We start from the raw sequence: 25575 nt of genomic DNA, 5'->3' as shown, positions 1-25575 counted from the left end.
TGGTCGTTCCGGTCGATGACGGCGACATCAGATTACAAATTCCAGCAAATCAAAGGCCAGAAAGTGACCCGTGGGGGAGCGTGAAGGATTTCCTCATCTTCCTTTCTAGAGTTTCCTGCTAATTTGTGTTTTGTTTTGTTCGTTCGCAGCGAAATAAGTCATCAACTGGAATGACCTCAGTTATGGGGATTTTTTTTTTCAGTGATTTTGAGATATATATATATATATATATATATATATATATATATATATATATATATATATATATATATATATATATATATATATATATATATATATATATATATATATATATACACATATTATATTTTTCCTTTCTATGATGTAAGTTTTCTATTTCTTTGTTACGATAATGTCGACGTCTATAAAACACGGCGTCATTATGTGATCGCAGATCTTAAAATGACTTTCACACCTTTTCCCATAATGTTGTTTTCAGGTCCAAAATCCTGGGCCAATTAATTTCTGAATATATCCCTGTAATGGTTCGTTCTTCTGATACAAAGCTCCAAATACCCAGCGCAGGTAAAGAGCATCTGTCACCAGGTCAAAAGTGGTAAAACTTTGCTCTTATTGAATTCCCCTGAGGTTTTTTGCTTTTAAATCTGCTATATTGTTCCTGAGATATGGGATTTTATTTAGTGAAATTTTTTTCCAAGGGGGCGTGGATCTGCATTATTACCTTGTGAGCATCGCCCACTGGATAAAGACAGTAAAAATGAGCACTAAATAATAAGGCCCCCTTCCCTGGAACCATACGGAGTATTAAATAAAAACTACTCTGTGGAGCAGCGGGAATAAAATAAGAGCAAAAACTGGTGACAGGTTCTCGTTAAGAGGTAGTAGGCGGGGCTGCGCAGGTAGTAGGCGGGTCAGTTTGGGTGGTAGGCGGGGCTGCGCAGGTGTAAGGCAGGGCTGCACAGGTGGTAGGCGGGGACTGCGCAGGTGGTAGACGGGGCTGCGTAGCGGAGCATTGTATAAGCGTACAAACAAAAAATAAACCACTACAAAATAGAAATGTTTTAAAAATAACATATTGTTCATCACCACACCAGTAAAATATGAACTATTAGAACATCACATTATTTATCCCGCAAACATAATAGAAAATATAAAATTACCATTTCTTAATGACCTTGTCTTCCAAAAAAAATAAATAAAAAAAATAAAAAAAATGGAATAAAAAAATTAAAACAAAGTTTTCTGTGCCTTAAGACGGTAATAACAATAATAACTGCGCAGCCTACAAGAAAAATCATCACAGTTGTGGCGAAAAAAATAAAATACAAAAATACTTAGAAATTCTGAATTATTTAACTTTTTTTTTTTAAAGTCGTAAAACCTAAAAAATCTCCATCAATATATCAGGATTGCCACTGACCCACAGAATAAAGTGTAAATGTTTTTATCTTGCAGTAAACCTAATGGAGGATTTGTGGGGGCTTTAGTACAAATATGGTCACGTTGGTGGGTATATGGTAAATGCCCCGTAGGGCGGTGGCCGGGGGTGCGCCATCCACTCTCCATGCAGCCGCCGGACGTCGCTGGGCTCATTCCTCGCACTCTGGGCCCATTGGCTTCATTTTCTGTCTCCCTTTTCCCATCACACAGATGTCTGGGAATTTGGGGAATGGAATCATCAGTGCAGATAATCACTAAATCTTCAGAGTTATTTTTTTGGACGGCTTTGATCCTAATCCAGAAGAGCGATGGTCACCAGCTCCCCTTCTATGCAGCCGTTCAGGCCGATAATGAGATCTCCCGGCCAGGTCGGAGGTCGCGGTGCGGCGGTCAGCGATGTGTTATTAGCGGAGTCAGCAATGTGTTATTAGCGGACACCTCCATCTTCGCACAGTAAAATCCTGCTGTCTGTGAATACATCATCGTCTTCTCCATTCACACCCAAAGCTGAAAATTACAGGAGCTCGGTGACTGGTATGTGGTTGAACCGTCCTGTAAAGCCGTGTTGCTGCAATCAGGAGGATTTTGAAAGCTGCTTTGGTTGTGACTGGAGAAGATTGCTCACACTCCATAGACGGTGTCCGCTCAGTTGTAGGTTATGGATGATCCCATCGGGGCCACATTCTGCCGTTTGCCTTTCACACCCGATTGCGTGATTCCTGGTTTAATAATTAACCCGCGCCGGTCTGCTCTGTTTGCTCCTGTCCAGGGGGTCGTTCATAATTAGCTCACAGTGTAACGTGATCCGGAAACTTCTCTACTTTTCTTATTTGCAGATTCTAGGATGTTGCCGGCGGTGATTTTGGATTTCCCCACCTGACGGTTCCTGGAGGCGCCGAAGACTTGTCTGCTGGGAACCATGTTGTGCCCATGTCGCAGTAAAGCCAAACTCCTGGGCGCTGCCCTGTGCCTGCTGTCCGTCGTCACTTGGTTGTATCTGTCTGTGGGCGACGCGGGATGTGAGTGGTACATCTATTAGCTATCTATTATATCTATCATATATCTATTATCTATCTATTTATTTATTATCTTATCTAATAGCTATCTATTATCTATCATCTATTATCTATCTGTCTATTATCTGTCTATCTTATCTATTATTATTTATTGTTATAGTGCCATTTATTCCATGGCGCTTTACATGTGAGGAGGGGTGTACATAATAAAACAAGTACAATAATCTTAAACCATACAAGTCACAACTGGTACAGGAGGAGAGAGGACCCTGCCCGCGAAGGCTCACAATCTATCTCTCATCTATTATCTATTTATTATCTATCATTCCTTCCTTACTATCCGTCAGTGGAGGACACAGGATGTGTTTCTTTTCCTTTTCTTTTCATCCTTCCTTTCCTCCTTACTGATTTCGGCACACTCGCCCCTCCGCCTACTGTACCTGGTCGTCTCCCGATTTTCCTCAGATCACAGACGTTGGGAGAAAGACAGATCGGTACCAACATGGCTGATCCTTTCTTCCTGCAGAGTCTTGTTATTACTTATTCCATTCTCCTCATTGCCTAAAAGGGTTTGACCAGTATTACAAATATGGCGGCTTTCTTTAGGTTGTGTATGTTATTGCAGCTCGGCCCCATTCACTTCAGCGGGGCTGATTTTCCATGTTTTTCTCACGCTCGGCCGTACTCCACCATGGATCGCCCATCAGATGTGTGTACTTACTTCACGGATCTGTCATATTTCCTGCCCCTTCCTTTAGATGGACCATCTCAGGGGGTCTTAACTCCACAGCTTCCACCCAGAGCACCTTCCATGCAAGATCTGGAGATGAAACTGCTGGAAGCTGAGGAGGAGAATCAGCGGCTGCGGCTTCAGCTGGGAGAACTCCGGAGCGAGGACCTGGCGGGAGACAACAGTAGTCGCTGTTCCCAGAGGAGTCTGACTGAGAAATGTGAGGTGAGTGACCCAGAGGTGCCGCCTCCGGCACCTTATCTGTCTGCTGCACTTCTCACCATCCGGGCAAAAATATTGACACATTCCTTAGTGAGGAGGCTCGTCAGCACGGGATGTTATTTACTGGACGTGTATTCTTTATATGGCAGAGATCGGCAACCTGCAGCACTACAACTCCCTGCATGCTTGGTCATTCTGGGAGTTGTACTGTAATAAGGGTCTCGTGTATATAGTAAAAAAGAAAAGCGCTTCCTGTCTGCCCATAGTAGTGCGGTGTGCGTGCTCTGCGGTGTGCATGCTCCACCTGCTGTCAGTTTACTAGAGATTAATATGCTATAAAGATCTATGGGTAGTATACCCCTTTAAGCCCACCATAGAGTGGCGGTAGCTCAGACATGTTCAGATAAGCTGCGCGTCCATGCTTATTTCAATAGAAACGTGAAAATTCCTAGACTATCAGAAAGTGATCACAGATCAGATTATTAAAGGGCCACTGTCACCCCCTCCAGCCGTTATAAACTAAAAGAGCCACCTTGTGCAGCAGTAATGCTGCAGTCTAACAAGGTGGCTCTTTTAGTTTTTGATTCAGTTATTCCCTCAATAAAGCGTTTTAAAATTTGTACAAAATAACCTGTCCTCAGACCTGGAGGCGGTCCGAAACTTCCTCGGTGAATCTCCCAACGGCCGTCACTCTTCTCTTCTGGGGATGTGGTCGCCGCCCCCTGAGCGCTGTTTCTTCTTAAATCCGGCGCCTGCGCTGTGCGTGCCTGCCTGGGACAGGCGCAGTCTTCATTGTCCGTCATAGGTCAGATGCAGGGTGCCTGACTGCGCCTGTGCGGGCAGTGCGGCCACCCTGTTGCTGAATCCCCGCCCCGCACTGTGTTATTCATTATGCACAGTGCGGGGCTGGGGTTCCTGGGCATGCGCACTGCGCTGTTCAGACGCTCCCCCGCCTTCCAGCGTTGCCGGAATATACAGGTTTCCTTGCCAGCGTTTGGAATGAAGCAGCCGCAAATAACAACGCTGGAAGGCGGGGGAGCTGGGGGAGCGTCTGAGCTGGGGGAGCGTCTGAACAGCGCAGTGCGCATGCCCAGGAACCCCAGCCCCGCACTGTGCACAATGAATAACACAGTGCGGGGCGGGGATTCAGCAACAGGGTGGCCGCACTGCCCGCACAGGCGCAGTCAGGCACCCTGCATCTGACCTATGACGGACAATGAAGACTGCGCCTGTCCCAGGCAGGCACGCACAGCGCAGGCGCCGGATTTAAGAAGAAACAGCGCGAAGGGGGCGGCGACCACATCCCCAGAAGAGAAGAGTGACGGCCGTTGGGAGATTCACCGAGGAAGCTTCGGACCGCCTCCAGGTCTGAGGACAGGTTATTTTGTACAAACTTTAAAATGCTTTATTGAGGGAATAACTGAATCAAAAACTAAGAGCCACCTTGTTAGACTGCAGCATTACTGCTGCACACGGTGGCTCTTTTAGTTTATAACGGCTGGAGGGGGTGACAGTGGCCCTTTAATGGAGCTAATTAATTACATCGTGCTTCCTGCAGTCACCACTAGAGGGAGCTGACAAGCTGTCCACATACACTAGAGCTGAGGCTCCCTCTAGTGGCTGCTACAAGAAGCCATAATGTAATCTTTCCCTCTCTGCATACACAGCTATATTATCAGTTATTGTTGGCTTTTCCTGTAGTTCATCGCTCATGTGTTCCTCATCCTTATTTTTAACTTTTCTTACTACGTTGAAGTAGGAAAAGATGGAGAGAATGATATTCACTGTGCTGAGAAGTCCGGCCACATATTGTCCCGGATTTCATATTGATGGCCTGTGGTTCAGAATCGGTCTGATAACTGCTGAGCGGTAGAGGGGCCGAGTGTCGGACCCTTACCCATCTGATATAACAATCTCAATAGACCAGTCCTGGACGACCCCTTTAAAAATAGATCTTACACCTCCAACTGATCCCCAGGAATGGCTGAGGCCCGGCGCACTCCGTGGTGATCGCTCTACTGGACTGTGGTGGGAATTATCTATCTGCGGCGGTCCCTCGTTAGTTCCTCATGTATCTGTTACTTTCTCGTAGCTCATTCACGTGGCCATTGTTTGTGCTGGACATAACAGTAGCCGAGACGTCGTGACCTTGGTGAAGTCGATTCTGTTTCACAGGTAGGTTTCACATTTGTGTAGCAGTAAAGGTGCCGTCAGACTGATGCATGTTATGTAGCGTCGGACCTGGGGGGCCAGTGTATGATACATGGGGAGGGTCTGGATTTGGTGGTCTTTGATTATTTTATGGTTTTCAGATCTCTTTAATTCCAGCACCTTGAGGCCTGATTAGCTGACAAGCCCATATAGTCGCCCCCTGTGTCACTGCGACTGCCATTGTACGGATTCGTCTCTTCTTCACACTTGTTTCTCCATTCTCCATCCGACTAAGGAACTTCCTTGTGGTTATCAGTTTGTGGCTTTTACCTTCTGACCTGAGATACTTTTTATTTTTTTTTCTATAGACGAAACCCGCTTCATTTCCATTTGATCACAGATTCTGTCGCCCAACGCATTTTAGGCAATTTATTCAAAACCTGGATGGTCCCATCCCTGCGGATCAACTTCTATAATGCCAGCGACCTGAAGGTAAGTAACTGTGCCGTCGGCAGCGGCCGGGATCTGAGTTAGTCTGTGTTCACACATCAGTATTTTATGCCACAACCAGGAGCGTTTCCAACACTCAGAGCAAGAGTCAATCTTTCTATTTTACTTCTCCTCTGATTGTTCCTCTCCTGGTTTTGGCTACAAGTACTGAGTGTGTGAACGTGGCCGTACTCTGATCCTGGACGTTTTAACTGCTCAGATACCCCAGTCAGAGAGGATTGTGGCATCTAAGGAGTTTCACAGGGGGATGTGGTGGTCTTTAGAGAAATGCCATCTGGGGAAAAGCATACTGGCTCTCCTCAGTGAGGACAGAAACTGTCTGTAGAGCCACCTCGGGTCGCACCGGAGGAACTGCTTCTTCCTCTGGATGAGTTACTTGCCTGCAATTGTATCGTAAGCGGTTGCCTAAAATATAAATTCCTACAATCTAACATTAATATTCCTCGCCATCTTCATCGTATTGTGACCCTCTGGTAAATAGTGAGTCCATAATGGTATTTTGGTGCAACTCCTCGTTTGTCTTCCTGGTGATTTGGTCTCACGTTGTGACTTTCTTTCCACAGCCTGAAGTTTCATGGATCCCGAACAAACATTACTCTGGAATTTATGGCCTGATGAAGCTCACGCTGACCAAGGCGCTGCCCTCCGACCTGTCAAAGGTCATAGTCCTGGACACCGACATAACATTCGCCACGGACATAGCGGAACTCTGGTCTATATTCAGGAAGTTCACAGGTAACCTGGGCCGGGTCCGCCGCGCTGCGTCTACGTGAGCGTCCATCTTCCCAGCGGACTTTACACCTGTTCTCGTTTCAGGCGAGCAGGTTCTGGGCCTGGTGGAGAATCAGAGCGACTGGTACCTGGGCAACCTGTGGAAGAACCATAAGCCTTGGCCGGCATTAGGACGCGGATTCAATACAGGTAACCTAATCCTGGCTGAACGGAGACACTGGGTGAGCGACTACATCCCCATCATCCAATATGGTGCCTGATTGGTGACCTTCTTCCCTCCAGGGGTCATCTTGCTCCTTCTGGACAAACTGCGTCAGATTGGCTGGGAGGAGACATGGCGTCTGACAGCCGAGAGGGAATTAATGAGCATGCTGAGCACTTCCCTTGCGGACCAGGTGAGACCCCGCGGGGGGTTTGCAAGACGTCGTGCGTCTCTTATGCCAACGGATGGTGATATTTGTCTCTTCCCATTTAGGATATATTCAATGCTGTTATAAAGAGCGCCCCATCCCTGGTCTACGAGCTCCCCTGTTACTGGAACGTGCAACTGTCAGACCACACACGCTCCGAGCAATGCTACAGTGAGCTGGCTGATCTGAAGGTGAGACCCCCGCAGCCTCATGCCCCCCACATTACATTAGAATCTGTGTGAAGCCGGCTCCCCCTTCTGGTGGCTTTTGGCACCGTGTTTATGCAGATATGACTTTAGCCCCCCATTCACCAAATGTGCAGTTTAGGCCAAGTTCACACAGGTCAGATGATAATCTGAGGGATCGTTCCTACTTTTTGGAAATGACCACAGGGGGTTATACCATGGACAGTGTCCTCGCCCCTTCTCTACTCGCTGTCATGATGCCATTTGTAGTTCATGATCTCTGGTGGCACAGTAGAGGGTAAATGTTCCCGCACGCAGGCACAAGGGGCAGACACCAGCCCCAGCGGCCATCACTGAATCGCCTAGATGTCACTAGAAATCTTAGAGAAGTCTCGCCTTTCTCCAGGAGACCCTCAGACGTTCCTGAAGAGTTTGCAAGTATGACTTACCCCAAGAAAAAAAACAATTTTTTGCTTTTTTTATATTACATTTTCAGCACATGAAGTTATTGGTTTGGAAGATTGTTAGTTTTCATTTTGCAATGTACTATCTGTATCAATTCTTCATGTTTTCCAAGATCTCTGCTTGCTGTCACTAAGTAGGACCCCTCCATACTTATCCCCTGTCCTGGTCCATGTGTTGGGGACACCACCGGTATGGCTCGTTATACAGTCTGTACCTTGTATCCGTCAAATGATCAGGACTTGGTGACACCAAGCAGAGATATTGAAAACTGATTAATACACGAGGTTTAAGGAAAAATGGCACCTCCACTTCATGGGATAATCCAGAGCAAGTTAAGGTAAATCTGACTTTACTAAAGAAAGAATAAACAAAAAGCATCTTTAATCCCCAGACGTGTGGATGGAGGAAGCGCTTATTTCACGCCTGTGATACAGCAGAGGTTTGTGCTGGAGAGATAAGTGAGTCGCTGGGTTCCCAAGGCCGACCGGACACTGTATCCACATATATGCGGCCCTTCATAACAATGGACAAGTCTGAGAAGCAGGAGCTGTGATTTAAAGGGATATTAGACTTCTGTGGGGGCACTAGAGTCGCTGTCTTACACCTGGGGGAGAGCTCATTTACATACCTTTTTTCCCTGGGAGCATTCTCTGACCATGACAACAGTGTCCTCTATAACCTGCCAATCCGACCCTGGTCTGCACTGATGGGGGGCACGAACCCCCGAAACAGAGGTCTCTTCCATTCAGAGGCGACTCTGGTTTGTGCAAATACTCAGGTCGTAGTGCACGGCTCATTAAAGGCCCAGACATTGGTTTATGAGACATCTGCCTCCTGTAGATGGCGCTATCCAGCTTTCTTCATCGAGGAGGGGAAATAATTTGCATAGTTTTTCCCAGGGAGCACTGCCAGTCTAGAAGTCTCCATAAGTCTGCTAATGGCCCCCACAAGGGGAAGCAGTGGCCCCCTACAACGGCATATTCCATCTCTTTTGTAACATACATTCAGATTCCTTTAGTCTGGCGTCGCCATTTTTGTGCCGGATTAAAGAAATGCATGTGATTAAGAATTTCCAATCCGATTCAGCCAGAGTATCAGATTTTCTGGATTATCAAGTGCCAAATTAAAGGAATTTTGTACAGGAGGTTTTTTTTGTTATAAAGTTAAGTGCTTGAGTAATCGTGCTTGTGTGCCGGAGGGTTACACTGGCCGTGGGCATTCAGTAGACGCTCTTCACGTGACATCTCCCTCCCACCTGCAGGTGATTCACTGGAATTCCCCTCATAAACTCCGCGTCAAGAACAAACATGTGGAATTGTTCCGGACCCTGTATCTCACGTTCCTGGAGTACGACGGCAGCCTCCTGCGCAGAGAGCTGATTGGCTGCCCCAGCGACAAAGAGCAGGAGGTGAGGACGGTGGTCGTACAGGTGGAGGTCATGCAGGTATAGGCGGGTGGAGGCGGTGGTCGTGCAGGTGGAGGCGGTGGTCGTACAGGTGGAGCGGGTGGTCCCCACTCTCTGATCACTTGCCCCTCACTCCCGCATAGTTTATGGCTTCTCCTGGAGGCTGTGGACAGATTAGTTGGCATTGTGCACCACGGGAACATTACAGGGAACTTGATATTTGGGCCAAGCACCGTGGGCGACATTCGGAGGGCTGACATCACTTTCCCGTGCACTTGTATCACGTCACAATGAATACTGTGATGTATACTTACTTCTAGCACAGCAAAACTTGAGAAACTCATGATGTTGAAGATCTCTGCTTGCTGTCATCCACTGGGAACCATCATTGCTTCCTTGCAGTGGATACAGATCTGTCCTGGTCATGTGACGATGGCATCGATGAGGGACTGATAATTCTACGAGCCGCACCCCGTTGTGATCATCGCCAGTGGGAGCGAACAAAAAAGGTTACAACTTGATGACCCCAAGCAGAGATATTGAAAACCATGAGAAATTGATATACAATATATATTGGAAAATTGGAGCATTTTTCTCTTATACAAAGGATTCCCTTTGTTCTGGGCCTCGTCTTGCTCTTACAATGAGTTGTGCCTAATGACACACTCGGCTCTGCTACATCTGCCCCCTGCTCTGTCATATGATCTTTTTACATTGCTCACAGGAGGCCTTGGACCAGCTGGATGAGGAAGACATTTGCTATGATTTCCGCAGGGAACGTCTTGCGTCCCACCGCGTTCACCTCACCTTTCTCCCCCACCAAACCTTGCCAGAGGACCCCACGGATGTGACACTGGTGGCCCAGCTGTCTATGGATCGGTGAGTGTGGGTCCCTGCGGTGCCCAGACCTGGTGGTGCAGGCGGAGCGCTAAGTGTTGGTGTTTTCCAGGCTGCAGATGCTGGAGTTGATCTGCAGACACTGGGAAGGTCCGGTCAGCCTGGCGCTGTACCTGTCGGACGCAGAAGCGCAGCAGTTCTTACGTTATGCTCAAGCCTCTGAGGTTTTGCAGTCTCGGACCAATATTGGCTACCACGTAGTCTACAAGGAAGGGCAGCTCTACCCCGTGAACCTCCTCCGAAACGTGGCCCTGAGGAATGCACAGACGCCATACGTGTTCTTGTCTGACATCGACTTCCTGCCCATGTATGGACTGTACGAAAGCCTGAGGTTAGTGACGGATGAGTGTGATCGTGGGGTCCGATCAGGGACCACCATCACCCCTACAATGTGGCCACACTGCTGCCCCCATTCATCGTTCTGGGGATACAGAAGCAGCCAAGGGCACAAGCATAGAATTTTCACATCTCCCATATCTGCATCTAGGGTGGCCAGACCCCAAACAAAACACATTTCGAACTTACCCAATCGTGATGCCTAAGGCTACGTTCCCATTTGCGTTGCGTCGGGCGCAGGTTCGGCGACACATGCGTCATGCTCCCCTATATTTAACATGGGGGCGCATGGACATGCGTTGTCTTGCGTTTTGTGACGCATGCGTCATTTTTGGCGCAAGCGTCAGGGCGCACAGGACGCTACATGTTGCATTTTTTTTGCGTCCAAAATCAAACCAAAAATGGACGCATGCGTCACAAAACAATGCGTTTTTGCATGCGTTGCCAACGCAACGCCCAACAACGCATATGTGAACGTAGCCTTACATGTGTCTTGTAAAATAACTTTCTATTATTTTTTAAAGGGGTGGTCCTATTGTAGACAACCTCTTTAAACATGAGTGACATGCAAAAATCAGATGACTGCTATGTAGTGATGAGCGCGTGTGCTCGTTACTCAAGTTTTCCGAGCATGCTCGGGTGATCTCCAAGTATCTTGGGCGTGCTCGTAGATTGTTTGTGTCGCCACAGCTGCATGATTTGCTAACAAACACGCAATCCCTGCATGTGTTCAGGTTGTCTAACACCCGCAAATTATGCAGCTGCAGAGACACAAACACAATCTACGAGCACGCCCAAGATACTCGGAGAACATCCGAGCATGCTCGGAAAACTCGAGTAACGAGCACACTCGCTCATCACTACTGCTATGAGTTCATTTCCCGGGATCCTCGATTTATGCTGGAGGAGGAATCCTTAGAAAGTCGACCGTCTCAGATGGGTGGCCCTTCATGGCTCTAGTCCAACACAGCGAGAGCTGCTGCTCATTAGGGGCATGAAGTCTCCCATACAGCTTAATATTGGGGTGTCCTAATGGTACAACCCTTTTTAGCCTTTCCTGACCACCCGCCAGCTTTAATGCTCTGACAATGTATAAGTAACTGGTTGGGTATCCGGGTCATGTGAGGATCCCAATGAGAAGGCAGACGCGGTTTATCGCCGTTTCTGTCTTCTATATTGCAGCATTGAGAGCTAGGCAGTAAAGCCGAGCCTTTTATTGGACCCGCACGATGGTCAGGTGTGTGCTGGGTATATCAGATCAACTCCTCTAGTGACTTCTATTATTGTAGCAGTGTCCCCCCCAGACACTGTATGAAATACACATACGTCTTATATAATAAGTATAAATCCCAAAGAAATACAAAGTGGTTACATGAAAATATAAAAACTATCCGCACGACCTGGAAGTTTACAGCAGATTGTGAAAAATGAACAGTAAAAAGAAAACCATAATAAAAAGACATTTCACTAATATTTATAGAATCCCCCAAACATTAGTGAAAAATATTTCTAGTGCATAGAACAGGCGTCGTGCAGCTGCAGAGGTTTCTATGCGGTTATAACTTGTGGATACAAGTCAGAGCTAAAATTTACTGCACGTGGCAGAGTGCGATCTGCATTCATGTGCCCCCAGTACAAGAAGGCATCCATCTACAGGACATGCCGGCACATAGGCGCTGACCGATGCGTTGTCTTCTGTCTTCACAGCAATATTATTCTGCTTGTTCTTAGGAAATCCATAATTCAGGAAGATATGGCCGACACTCAGAAAGCTCTCATAGTCCCAGCGTTTGAAACTCTCCGTTACCGTCTGTCCTTCCCTAAATCCAAAGCTGAGCTGCTCTCCATGCTGGATATGGGGGCGCTCTACACCTTCCGGTAAGACGTTATAGGTGCGGAGCTTGGTTGTTGGGGGTTTCTGAAAACAAGCTTAATTTACAGGATCATTAATGTATGTACACAGTGACTGCACCAGCAGAATAGTGAGTGCAGCTCTGGAGTATAATACAGGATATAACTCAGGATCAGTAATGTATTAAACCCCAGAGCTGCACTCACTATTCTGCGTGTGCAATCACTGTGTACATACATTACATTACTGATCCTGAGTTACATCCAGTATTATACTCCAGAACTGCGCTCACTATTCTGCTGGTGCAGTCACTGTGTACATACATTACTGATCCTGAGTTACATCCTGTATTATACTCCAGAGCTGCACTCACTATTCTGCTGGTGCAGTCACTGTGCACAAAGGATGTAACTCAGGATCAGTAATGTATTAAACCCCAGAGATGCACTTACTATTCTGCTGGTGCAGTTACTGTGTACATACATTACTGATCCCGAGTTACATCCTTTGTGCACAGTGACTGCACCAGCAGAATAGTGAGTGCAGCTCTGGAGTATAATACAGGATGTAACTCAGGATCAGTAATGTAGTGCATATAAAGGTGTGGCTGCCTTTCATTTGAGCTGGACATTATATTGTTGTGGTTCCCCATGGCTGTGTCCACTGGCTGGGCTCACTCCTTCTCAGCCCTTATCCACAAGCATGTCACTTGACAAACAGTAAGGTTTTAATATTAGTTAGGACTGTCCCAATTAGGGTCACCGTGAAGTGGCTTGATGGCATTTGCATATTTTGTATCATAATGCTGAGAACCCTAAATTATTTTCATGCACTATTTCCGTTTATTTACTTATAGTGTTTGTCTTTGGTTTTTCTGTTCAGTGGCCAGTGTGAATATGCACTTACATGCGCGCCATTTTGTATACCAGTTCATTTCTTTAGGTTTTTGGGGTTTTTTTTAATCCAGTAATAGACTGATGTCTCACCTGTATTGGGGCGATCATATTTCTGTAAATTGTTACATTCATTGTTTTTAGATACCACGTGTGGGAGAAAGGACACGCGCCAACTAACTATGCCAAGTGGAGAACCGCGACTACTTCATACCGTGTGGATTGGGCACCAAACTTTGAACCCTACCTGGTTGTTCGACGAGATTGTCCCGAATATGATCAGCGTTTCCTGGGCTTTGGCTGGAACAAAGTGTCTCATATTATGGAGCTGGATGCCAAGGTACGGACACTTATACTAGGGGTGTACATAGAAATTATGGGGGCTACAGCCAAAGTCCAAATTGTTCTCCTTCATCCACTAAAAAAGTCAACAGTCTTAGGCTCTTGCTCATCAAGACGTTTGTGCACAACATTGGTCGTGTGTGGGTGTGTAAACCTCAGCAGATGACCACACTGTTGCTAAAAATAATCTCTATACAAAAACCTTACACTCATATTTCTGCCATATGGTCAGGTAAATACCAGTACTACAGAACATTAAGTGATTACAGCACATGGTGACTTACCACTGACATGCTTTCTGATGGAATCGTTCACTTTTCCATCTGGCCCAGACCGACATGACAACTTCTTCCAGCTACAACTCGTCTGCAGAGAATACAACAAAGACACGTTTCACTTCTCATATTCCAGCCCCATCACCATCTATTCCCAACCTGCACAAACTCCTCATCCTGCTGATTACAGCAGCAGCGGCTCGGTATTGGGGTATCAGGTGCAGTAATAGGGACATATACGGCAGCAGCGGCTCGGTATTGAGGTATCAGGTGCAGTAATAGGGACATATACGGCAGCAGCGGCTCGGTATTGAGGTATGTGTCCCTATTACTGCACCTGATAACCCAATACTGAGCCTCTGCTGCAGTATGTGTCCCTATTAATGCACCTGATAACCCAATACTGAGCCTCTGCTGCAGTATGTGTCCCTATTAATGCACCTGATAACCCAATACTGAGCCTCTGGTGCCGTATGTGACCCTATTACTGTACCTGATACCCCGATACTGAGCCGCTGCTGCCGTATGTGACCATATTACTGCCCCTGCTGTGTGGTTCTCTGTGCCCTCAATTCTAAAGCACCTCTCTATAATATAGTAATTCTGGGTGCAAGTGCTCTAGAAAACAGTGCCCACATTTTGCCCACTAGAAACTTAGAAGGTAATAATGCCCTGTGTGTGCCCCTTTGACAGTCACAGTAACCCGAGTTCCCCTATAACAATAAGTGCCCACTTTACATTGAATAATGTGCAGAGTCTCCCCCCTTTACACAGTATAATGACCCCTCGCTGTATAGTACCACCCACACAGTATACTGACCCCTTAATAGCCACCAAACTGTTTAATGGCTCCAACCCTGTATGATGGCCCCTTCACTGTAATCTCCACACTGGATGACGACCCCCTAGATCAGTGTTCCCCAACAGGTCATGGCTTCAGGATTTCCTTAGTATTGCATAGGTGATGCAATTATCACCTGTGCAATACTAAGGAAATCGTGAAAACATGACCTGTTGGTGGCTCTTGAGGACCGGAGTTGGGGAACACTGCCCTAGATAGTCCTCAATATAGTATAATGCACTCCCCATAGGCAGACTCTGTATCGGGTCCAGGATTATAGGATTCCAGTTGGAGGGGGGTGAGCTTTATCCATATAGCAGATTGAGAAGTTCTCTCTCCAACTTCATGGCCAACTCTGTTCTCTCTCCGCAGGGCTACAAACTGATGGTGCTTCCCAATGCATTCATTATCCACATGCCTCACGCTCCCAGCTTTGACATCTCCAAGTTTCGCTCCAGTGAAAACTATCGCCTGTGCGTGCAGACGCTGAAAGAAGAATTTCACCAGGACTTGTCCAGGCGCTACGGCTCTGCTGCTCTCAAGTATATCGCACCAGAGAGAAACCGGTGACACCAGTCTTGTCCTAGGAGGATTGTGTTCTGGGCGGAGCTTCACTTCCCCGTACTGCACTGGTTTGGTTGAGTGTATCGATTCACTCCGTGCCAGTAACTTCGGGCTCCACTGCCTTATTGAAGAGGGTTACCTGCATTTTCGTAGGGATTAATGTGCCTCTTTACAGACCCGCTGAATCAGCAGAACTTTTTTTGTAATCTCCTTTGGAGGCATCTTCAGACAATCAGCAGAATGTCACCACCTTCCGGAAGATGCAGAGATGTAGTCACTGATCACTGGGTTCTCTTGACCACTACTCCAGCTGGATTTTTCCAATATTATGTATTTTATTTATTTATGACTGTTATCCGGAGCATATTTGGTGCAGCCGGGACAGGATACCTGCTAATACTTGATTACACTTTTTTTTTCTTTTTTTAAAGCCCATGCCAATAAAATTCTGTACAATTTGTTAATTTACTTCATATTCTTATTTGGCTGTGTTCACATTGTTAATGTACTAATTTCCCCCTCACCCCTTCTCCGTATTATCCTTTAAGGAATTTGCTAAATCTCCAAAGCGCAGTTTAGTTTTAAAGCCTGGATGTTTTCTTATAATTAGTTGCCCCCGGGTGCACTCATCCCTGCAGGGGCTCTTCTAGTCGTGGAGCAATGGGCTAGGTAGCAAAATATGCAGGGACGCTGTTCATGGGCTGCAGATTTCTATCTAACTGAAAATCCAAAGCTTCATGCAGAGTCTCAGTGCAGGGACTCGGCCGGATACTGCCACCTTCAGAGCGTCTTATTAACTATTGTTAAAGGGACACGGTCACCTGAATTTGGAGGGAACAATCTTTAGCCATAGGGGTGGGGTTTTCGGGTGTTTGATTCACCCTTTCCTTACCCGCTGGCTGCAATATGGGATTGAAGTTCATTCTCTGTCCTCCATAGTACACGCCTGTGCAAGGCAAGATTGCCTTGTGCAGGCATGTACTACGGAGGACAGAGAATGAACTTCAATCCCATATTGCAGCCAGCATGCAGCCAGCGGGTAAGGAAAGGGTGAATCAAACACCCGAAAACCCCGCCTCTATGGCTAAAGATTGTTCCCTCCAAATTCAGGTGACAGTGTCCCTTTAATGAAACCCAAGTGTAAAAATGACACTTGATAATCTTGCAGCGGTTGTCATCTGTAACCTGTGTTGCACTGGGTTGATGGCTGCAGGATAATACCTCCTTCCGATTTGCAGCCACATGAAAGCTGAGCTGAAACCTTCCCTGAGCTCAGGAGGAGGAAGATAAGTCGGCCTGAGCTCAGTGATGGGATGGGATGGGATGGGATGGGATGGGATGTTCAGTTCTCGCGTTCTGCAGCCAGCAAAAGACAGCGCCACCCGGAGGCTACAGAAGGCAAAGTTTTATCAGGTAGACTTGAACCCTAGCGCCACCTACTGGATGTAGCAATCCTATTAAACGTCATTTAACTCTGCAAATTGAGTTGTTTTTTTCTAATTCAGACACTTGTTTGGCAGTGTTGCCCCTCCTCCGCCCTGGTGTGATCTAAGGAGTAATATTTCACCTTGAGGAGTGACATGCCTGTTAACCCCTTAATGACCACCAACACATTTTTTTACTGACCTGCGATATACGAGAATAGCCTCCCCCTACAGGTGACAATCCAGCAGCTGTCGGCTGTCCACTATAGCTGACAACTTGCTGTATCTGCCACGATTAGTGTTGGCACCGAATATGGTAGTTTAACCCCTTAAATGCTGCCGTCAATAGTGATTACAACATCAAGATGGTTAACAGAGTGTGGGGGCTTCCTCTTTAACCCTATGGGCATCCTCAGATCTTGATCATGTGGTCCTCATGTTTGCAATTGCAATTCACAGCCAAATAGCGGCCTTAGAGTCTGCCGACTATAGTGACCTGTCTAGAAGTTATCAAAACTTAGGTGGTAAAAATAAACTTTCATTCCTGTCATGCCACTTTCATTATCCCTTCAGGTGCTTTCCAGGAATGAATGCAACTACCCTGAAGCAATTTTGAATACGTGAACGGGTGCGGTTTTTAAAATGGTATAACATTTGGGGGTTTGCAATATATGGGACCCCCAAAGTCACTTCAAAACTGAACAGGTCCATAAAAATGAAAAATTCCTGCTAGCATTTTAGAAGGTTTAAAAATGTAACAAACATTTTACAAATCAATTGGTAAGGTAAAGTGGAGATGGATAAAGTCAGCTCACCAGTCTTCATTAGATTCCAAGGTCCATCCAGGCACGGAGCCATCCTGATCAAAGGAGTAGTCAAATTGCAAGCAGAAAAAAGGGTAACTTCCGACACGATTCGAACTATGAGGTCTTACTCATGGTCGAAAACGCATCTGTGATGTGTATTGTCCCTTCCAAAACATAACACATTACGTAAGACGTTTTAAAGCAACATCACAAACAAAAATGGAACAGTTACTTTTAAGCAGTAGAGCGCCCTCCAGATCGCCAGCTCCAATCCGTAGCTCAGAACTGGATGTAACGGTTTTCTGAGTTAATCAAGGCAGGCATCTGTCCATTCCGAGTCGAGAAGATCCTGCTGAGCTACACCTCTCAGAATGTTCTACAAGCATACTGGGCATTGTAGTGCAATGTGAGCCACAAACTATATTAAAAGTCACAAACTCTTCAAGAAACGTAAACCATCTTTCCATAGGTAGACTAAGTCTATAAGAGCAGATGAGCATCAGTAACCCCGTTCACCTGTTCTGATGTCATAGTTTGGTCTGTAATAGTTTGGTCTGTAACTATCCAGCGCCCTCTGGTGGGAATCGGGAAACATGCGCCTGTCTGATAACTAAAAACACATCTCCTAGTGTTCGGTTATCACCTGGAGCCATCTGTGTACCATGCGCACATCAGAACCAGTGATATCATCTATAACTTGTTTACCTATGTGGCACATTAATCGGTAAGCAAAGAGTTTATCAAGTTATTTCCATATTTGCAACCAATTGTTTAAAAAGGAAACATGTGAAGGAAGCATTGAATGGATGACAGGTTTCCTTTAAATGGATTTCAAAACAATTGTGTAAACCGCTTGGATTACAAGTTAACGTGTCCCTTTGTATCTACAGCTCAAACAGATGTGTCTCCATGGTTACAGACTACAAACAAAACTGTGTGTAGTCTGATCCTGCGGCAGTGCAATCCCTCGCTTCAACAGTCAGCGGAGTCAGACTACACACACTCGTAACCAATGTCCGGCCAGGTCATAGTCACCTAGAATACAGAATTAATGACACCGCCGATTTCATTCAGTTTTATTTAATAAAAATGTTAAAATAAATAGATACAAATTGATCAGACGCTCTGTGTCCCCCCTCCCGCCTTACCCTCCCCTCCCACCCTACCTGTTCCCTAAACTCTAAGCACAGTTTTACCAAAACTGAAAACACAGACTTCCAATTTTACAGAGAAGGCAGAGTATTTGCAGTTCACTACCATTGGGCCTGGAAAAAAAAATAGAATGTATATTAAAAATAAATAAAAAAAAAATGCAAATTAAAAAAAAAGTTCCCATTACAATAGATAAGGAACGCCTCTCCATTTCATACGAAAACTTAATTATACATTTTTCTATAGAAAAAAGGTATGTTACAATATTTTCTTAATTATGATATTGACATTTGACAGATTTTCTTTTCTATCTTTTTTTTTTTTTTATTATTTATTTTTTGAACCCTAAAATGCAGCACAAGAAATGTGAGTGTTTCCTCACAGAGCAGTGTGTGAGTATACGTATACCAGACACTATCTGGAAGTTTTCGGTAATATTAATAACTATTGCTCCTAGGCTGAGAACCAAAAAAAAAAAAAAAAAGAGGGATGTAAACAAGGTCAAGGAGATCCGAAGCGAAAACACGGGTGGGGGATGGGATAACTGAGGTTCGAGATACTGCTCAAATGTATAGGAAGGGGCACGCACACCCTTGGGCACTGTTTGGTTCTACGTAAATTAACGCAAGGAGGGAAAAACTCCTCATGGTTTGTGACCAGGAAAGTAAAATTAAAGTGATCCAAAAAGAGCCCTTGCATTTATATCTGGAGGGGCAGAGGAAGGACTGCCCCTTTAACACTGCATTAAGAGAAGCTACGACTACGAGCCGACGTTGTATACAGCATTTATGTCCCGACCAAAGAGAGTTGCAGACGTGACGGGGCAGAGCTGTGGCCAAATATTGCCTGTTATTGGGGGGGGGTAGGAACACCTCTTTAAATGTGATATGGTTTGCAGGATGCCGAACGAGTACAGACATTTACACTACAAATCCAGAAAAAGAAAAAAAAAAATCTGTTTTAATTACTTTAATGTCACTTCCCAATGGGGGTGGCCATATTGGATCGGGTACCCCAATAGTGGCCGCAAGTATGCATGTGACAAATGCACCCTGTAAGGGACACTAAAGACCTATAGTCCCCCCCCCCGCTGATACTAGAGGCTTGCATTCTGACAAATTCTTTGTATTTCTTCCTGCACTTAGTGGCAATTAGCCAAACATGCAGATAATAGTCTTTTATGCAAAGCTTGTCTGTGATCATCTTTACATCCTGCGCACGTGACACTGACCACCTCTACTGAAAAAAATAATAGTTTTAAGCCATGTTCAAGTAGCCCTGGGCACCAAGTTTCAATACAAAAATTACCACCGATGTTATCGAAAATGAAAGCGATGGGGTAATGCAATAAGGCACTTTGGAGCGTGCTCACTGCATCTATTCATGGGAAGGGGGGGTAGGGGCGTCACCTGCATCTAGAAAGATGAAGAAAATGCAGCTGGTGACGAGTGACTGCAGACACTGATGGACCAGTCCACACAGTTTTGTCAGGGTTAATAATTGCATAAATAAAAAGTAAAATCATATTATATGTGAGGTGATCAGGGAAATAATTACTAATTCTTATCTGTCAAACACATTATTTACGTTGTTTCAAGTTCCTGAATCATTTCACAGTTTGAGCCACGTGCAACTTTCCAGTCTGCCCATAGTTGCCACTAGGTGGAGCCCTCTGGTATTAATGTATACTGCTAGCAGTAAGTCATTTGAGCTCCCTCTAGTGGAAGCAGCGGGGAATTGCTATGCTGTCAGCCTTCTAGGGACCGTACAGCAGTTCTGGGGTTACGTGGGAGGGATTTGACACCGGATTATGTGTGGGGGTCATCTAGTGTCAGCTATAGATGCACTTTACGCTCAGTCACAGACTATTCCATGCTGTTTAATTTACATTATTGTAAAGTGCTGCGGAACATGTTAAGCGCTATATAAAATTATTTTTATGCTGTTGAAGTATTATTTTTTTTACCACCCTTGTGGTACAGTCAGATATTTTCAGTATTGAATATTAATGTGACTTCATCCTATATATAAATACCGGCCCATGCGGGCGCTGGGATGGGACATTTGCCTTTATTCCAGGTACACGGGCAGGAAATCAGGGCCAGCCCTACTTACCTCCTGGCAGCTGAGCTGTCAGAGGTGATGCCACACAGGACACAAAAGTTGTGTCTCCTAAAAGCAGGAAGAGATGAATTAATCTCTTCCCGAAGGGCATTTTATGGAGAAAGCAATGAATAAGGGAATAGTAATGAATCTGTAACCCACACACGATTCTGGGTTGTGCCGCACGTCAATATCCATCTGAATGGATTGCATTAAGTGGCCGCAGCGCGAGGGCTCCTGTTAGGGGAAAAAAAAAAAACAGCAAGTACTTCTCATAGAGAAATGGTGGCTGAACTCTAAATGAGTGCACAGAGAAGTCGCCATTCAGTAGGAAGACATGTTTATAATATTTTGTACCTGGGCCTCCTTATTTCGCAAAAAAACAAAATGAAAATGACCGTGCCCTCCCTCAGACCTTCTACCAGCGGCGTCCTATCTGCATGTTCGGGACACGTCGGCTGCGCAATAACCGTTTCAATATCTTGTGGTCCAGTGAGGCCTGATCGCTTTGCTAATACTTTTGCAAGTTTTGTTTGTTTTTCTTTTTTTAATGCTATGAGCAGTAATGATCGTGATGGTAAATTCCCACATTTCCATTTCTAATGGAGGTGCTGACACGTCTTTAAAAAAAACAACAAAAGAAACACTAAACATCTAGTTCTACCCCATGATGCAGAGACAGGCACCCATTCCATCCTCTCCTATGGGACGCAGCAGGGAGTTTGGCGAGGCGATTGCCACCCCTGCCAGGAACTATTACAAAGCATTGATAATAGTACCGTAAATACTGACTAAACATCCTTTCCCCTCTCCGAAATGTGTATGAGAATATATATATATCTGTCTCCTTTTTTGGTACGTCACACTGAGTTTAGTAGACAGGGGAACTTTCCTAGTCTTTGGAGTGGTATGTATGCCCCCCACCCACTTCACTGCCCTGAAAAAAAAAAAAAAAGGTATACAGAAGGAGGAGTTCTCAGAAGCCTGCCGTGTCCACACATCCACCTTTAAGAAAATAGCAAAGAAAGAAAAAATAAAGATTGATATCTATGGTTGCTGCGGAGGCTGCTGCAGGCACACACTGGTGTAAGATAGAGAGTAAAGATTTGTTTCTATGTCACTTGGCATGGTACTGGCAGGAAGCGCCAGCTCACACGTGGAACACACAGAATAAAAGGTTGATTGGCAAAACTCCAGTGCTTACGTCTCTGTCCTGGGATGTCACCACCGTGGTTGTGGCCCAGTCTCTCCCAGGAACTGTTCAGACGCGGCTTATTTCTTTTCCCGAGAGTACCCTTGCTCACAACAGGTGGGTCACTTAGTCTCTTCTGCCTGGGTGCAGTTCTGGACACAGGTGGGTGAGGGTAAAGAGGCTGTGACTGGAGTGGGCTCGGGTGGGGGGCTGTTGGCAGTAGCGGTGCAGTCCTGGCTGTGGTTAGAGGTCACCTCTGAGTTAATAGGTTTGGTGAGGTCTATATCCTGAATCAGCCGGATAAGACGTTTCACTTTGTCCAGAGAGCTGTGCATGTCTTTTTGCCGGGAAAGGATGCTGTTCTTCATTTCCATGCATTTCTGGAAAACAGAGAAAAGACCCACATCACACACCATGTACATGTCTACTCCCAAACAAGGAAGTGTTCCAGTCATTAAAAAAGTGTGTCCAGTGAACTTAAGATATCACTTAACCACAGTATAGGTGACAACTTGTAGAGTGCGGGGGTCCGACCGCCGGAAGCCTCATCAATCAGTAGAAAGGGGCCTTTTAGTCTCATCAGATCCCTACGGCTCTGCAGTAAGAGGCAGAGCGCAGCGCTCAGACGCAGTCAGGCATGTGCCCTGCTGCTCCATCCTAATGGGTCCCCACAGATCTATAAAGTTATCACCTACAATAACCAGTCAACCCCTTAACATTGGCACATCGGCAGCATGTGGACTAAATAGGTTATGAATGAAGGGTTGGTGGAGAGAAGCTTATGTGCCCGGCGGATGCACCAGATCCGATGTATTACACCCCACCAACATAGTTCAATAGTGAGGGTGTGAGAACCCACCGTTATGGAGTTGCCGAGTACATAGTGCAATAGTGAGGGTGTGAGAACCCACCGTTATGGAGTTGCCGAGTACACAGTGCAATAGTCAGGGTGTGAGAACCCACCGTTATGTAGTTGCCGAGTACATAGTTCAATAGTGAGGGTGTGTGAACCCACCGTTATGGAGTTGCCGAGTACATAGTGCAATAGTGAGGGTGTGTGAACCCACCGTTATGTAGTTGCCGAGTACATAGTGCAATAGTCAGGGTGTGAGAACCCACCGTTATGGAGTTGCTGAGTACATAGTGCAATAGTGAGGGTGTGTGAACCCACCGTTATGTAGTTGCCGAGTACATAGTGCAATAGTCAGGGTGTGAGAACCCACCGTTATGGAGTTGCTGCGTACATAGTGCAATAGTGAGGGTGTGAGAACCCACCGTTATGGAGTTGCCGAGTACATAGTGCAATAGTCAGGGTGTGAGAACCCACCGTTATGGAGTTGCTGCGTACATAGTGCAATAGTGAGGTTGTGTGAACCCACCGTTATGGAGTTGCTGAGTACATAGTGCAATAGTCAGGGTGTGAGAACCCACCGTTATGGAGTTGCCGAGTACATAGTGCAATAGTGAGGGTGTGTGAACCCACCGTTATGGAGTTGCCGAGTACATAGTGCAATAGTCAGGGTGTGAGAACCCACCGTGATGGAGTTGCTGAGTACATAGTGCAATAGTGAGGGTGTGAGAACCCACCGTTATGGAGTTGCCGAGTACATAGTGCAATAGTGAGGGTGTGAGAACCCACCGTTATGGAGTTGCTGAGTACATAGTGCAATAGTGAGGGTGTGAGAACCCACCGTTATGGAGTTGCCGAGTACATAGTGCAATAGTGAGGGTGTGAGAACCCACCGTTATGGAGTTGCTGAGTACATAGTGCAATAGTGAGGGTGTGAGAACCCACCGTTATGGAGTTGCCGAGTACATAGTGCAATAGTGAGGGTGTGAGAACCCACCGTTATGGAGTTGCTGAGTTGTTTTACTTTCTGCTCTAGTTGCTCTCGCTCCTGTTTCAGGTCCGTGCTCCACTTCAGCAACTTCTGCTTCTCCTCTTCTTTTGCTTTAAAACATTACAAGAAGGAATGAGGACGGGCCAGAGGAACGGGCACAGCCCACAGGAACGGGCACAGCCCAGTGGAATGGGCACAGCCCAGATTCTCACTTTGTATAATGTGAGTTTATTGCTCACAATTATTCGCACACATTTGTTCCTCAACTCCAATCTTCAAGAGCCACCAAGAGATCACAGGATTTCTAGCTGGCAGTCCCCATGTTACCGTGGTCAGGAGAGATTTCACCTACCTGCTTTATATGCAATATATGAGTGGACAATGGCTAACGTCCCTGGCCACGGGATTGCTTCCTCTTTTTTCAGCATCTGGAGGTAATAAAAAAAGAAAAGCAAAACCCCAAAAGGCATTAAACAAGCAGGATAAAGTCATCCTAATAAATACATACCACTACCCATCCAAACATACATGTTACAAAATGCAACTACAAGTCAAAAAACATCCTCTTAAATGACTAAGATCTGACTATTTTGGCACAATGGATACAAAAAAGAAAAAAAATATAATACATAGTTGATTATATTGGATAACATAGCAATTATGTGACAAAGAAAAGACACGTTTCATCAGGAGGGTGGGGGGAAGGTAAGGGACCCCATCTATTGGGCATTTACAGCATGTTCTATGGATATGACACATTTCAAAGCTCTGACCATCACTTTTAATGGTCCTTATCGAAGATATGTTTGTGTATGTCAAATCAGTGACATTATCTTCCGTCTGTAGCAGCAAGCAATGAATAGCACCCAGGGGTCTCGGGGGGGTTTCCTGACTGACCCAACTTATGACAGTACATCGGTCCTGCCACAACCGGGCTCATGAGGTCCGACAAGAAACCGCCGCCATCATAAGAGAACATCGGTCACTTGCTGCCAACGATCTGGATTCATCCACAAATAAACAGTCGTCCATATGAGCAGTGCACTCAAACGCAGACTTTACCTTTAATTAATGATTATTTAACTCTAAATATCGGCCTTCATATGTTAAATGAAATGGTCTAGAGACTGGGTTGGCAAGTCATTTTCCCAAGGAGCCACAGGAAAGACTGATTGTTGTGCAGTGCAGGACCAATAAGCCTAACTTAATTCTGCTTAATATTTTATAATAAACACCTCCTCCTCCTCACAAAGGTTATCCTCTTAACCTGTCACCAGGTTTGGCCAATGCGAGTTAGGGCCACCGCCTTTCAGGGCTGATATACAGCACTGCAGTACTTTGCTCTGCCCTCAAAAGGGCAGAAAAATACGCCTGCGCAGGAGCCCGGTGCCGAGCAGACTGTTGATGATGCAGGGACACGTAATCCACACGAACCAAGAAGGAGGACGGCATCACAAGATGGGAGGCACCGGACCAAGAAGAGCGACACTCCTCGGACCGGACCACCCCGCAGGTGAGTATATACAGCAATATAGAATGCTGTATATCAGCCATGAAAGGTGGTGGCCGCATCTCATATCAGCCAAACACATTGCAATCATATTATACAGCACCATGTACTTACTATTTCTCATTTTGCCCTTCTACACAGCTAATTATTCTCTCACAAGCAGGGGAGAATGTTGAGTTATATTCAACTGATAACAGTGAGAGCAGGTGACAGCTGATGGGACTACTACTACTCCCATCAGCCTGTAGCTGCTGCCGCTAATAACAGTGAGAGCAGGCTGTGACTGATGGGAGTATTCA

General features: G+C 45.8%; 2 protein-coding genes across 13 annotated transcripts in view; one reads left to right on the top strand and one right to left on the bottom strand.

Moving 5' to 3' along the window:
- LARGE2 (LARGE xylosyl- and glucuronyltransferase 2) overlaps positions 1–15715 on the top strand; it is a 42053-nt gene extending 26338 nt beyond the window's left edge. For all 3 annotated transcript variants that reach the window (XM_077286913.1, XM_077286914.1, XM_077286911.1), the window contains 14 exons: positions 2259–2441; positions 3197–3393; positions 5483–5565; positions 5910–6033; positions 6615–6786; positions 6868–6972; positions 7066–7178; positions 7259–7384; positions 9105–9251; positions 9973–10127; positions 10198–10476; positions 12213–12359; positions 13371–13566; positions 15057–15715. In XM_077286913.1, the coding sequence (XP_077143028.1) occupies positions 2342–2441; positions 3197–3393; positions 5483–5565; positions 5910–6033; positions 6615–6786; positions 6868–6972; positions 7066–7178; positions 7259–7384; positions 9105–9251; positions 9973–10127; positions 10198–10476; positions 12213–12359; positions 13371–13566; positions 15057–15254 (2142 nt within the window). In that variant the 5' untranslated portion in view covers positions 2259–2341 and the 3' untranslated portion in view covers positions 15255–15715. The remainder of the gene's footprint in view (positions 1–2258; positions 2442–3196; positions 3394–5482; positions 5566–5909; positions 6034–6614; positions 6787–6867; positions 6973–7065; positions 7179–7258; positions 7385–9104; positions 9252–9972; positions 10128–10197; positions 10477–12212; positions 12360–13370; positions 13567–15056) is intronic.
- A 2541-nt stretch (positions 15716–18256) lies between these two features.
- Positions 18257–25575, bottom strand: part of PHF21A (PHD finger protein 21A) — a 121884-nt gene continuing 114565 nt past the window's right edge. For 9 of the 10 annotated variants that reach the window (XM_077286927.1, XM_077286931.1, XM_077286935.1 and 6 more), the window contains 3 exons: positions 24119–24194; positions 23773–23876; positions 18257–22305 (listed from right to left, as the gene is read on the bottom strand). In XM_077286927.1, the coding sequence (XP_077143042.1) occupies positions 22048–22305; positions 23773–23876; positions 24119–24194 (438 nt within the window). In that variant the 3' untranslated portion in view covers positions 18257–22047. The remainder of the gene's footprint in view (positions 22306–23772; positions 23877–24118; positions 24195–25575) is intronic. The other variant, XR_013221448.1, reaches the window with a different exon arrangement.

Source organism: Ranitomeya variabilis, chromosome 2 (genome assembly GCF_051348905.1).
Source record: "Ranitomeya variabilis isolate aRanVar5 chromosome 2, aRanVar5.hap1, whole genome shotgun sequence".
NCBI lineage: Eukaryota > Metazoa > Chordata > Amphibia > Anura > Dendrobatidae > Ranitomeya > Ranitomeya variabilis.
This window is presented reverse-complemented; position numbering and strand designations above follow the sequence as displayed.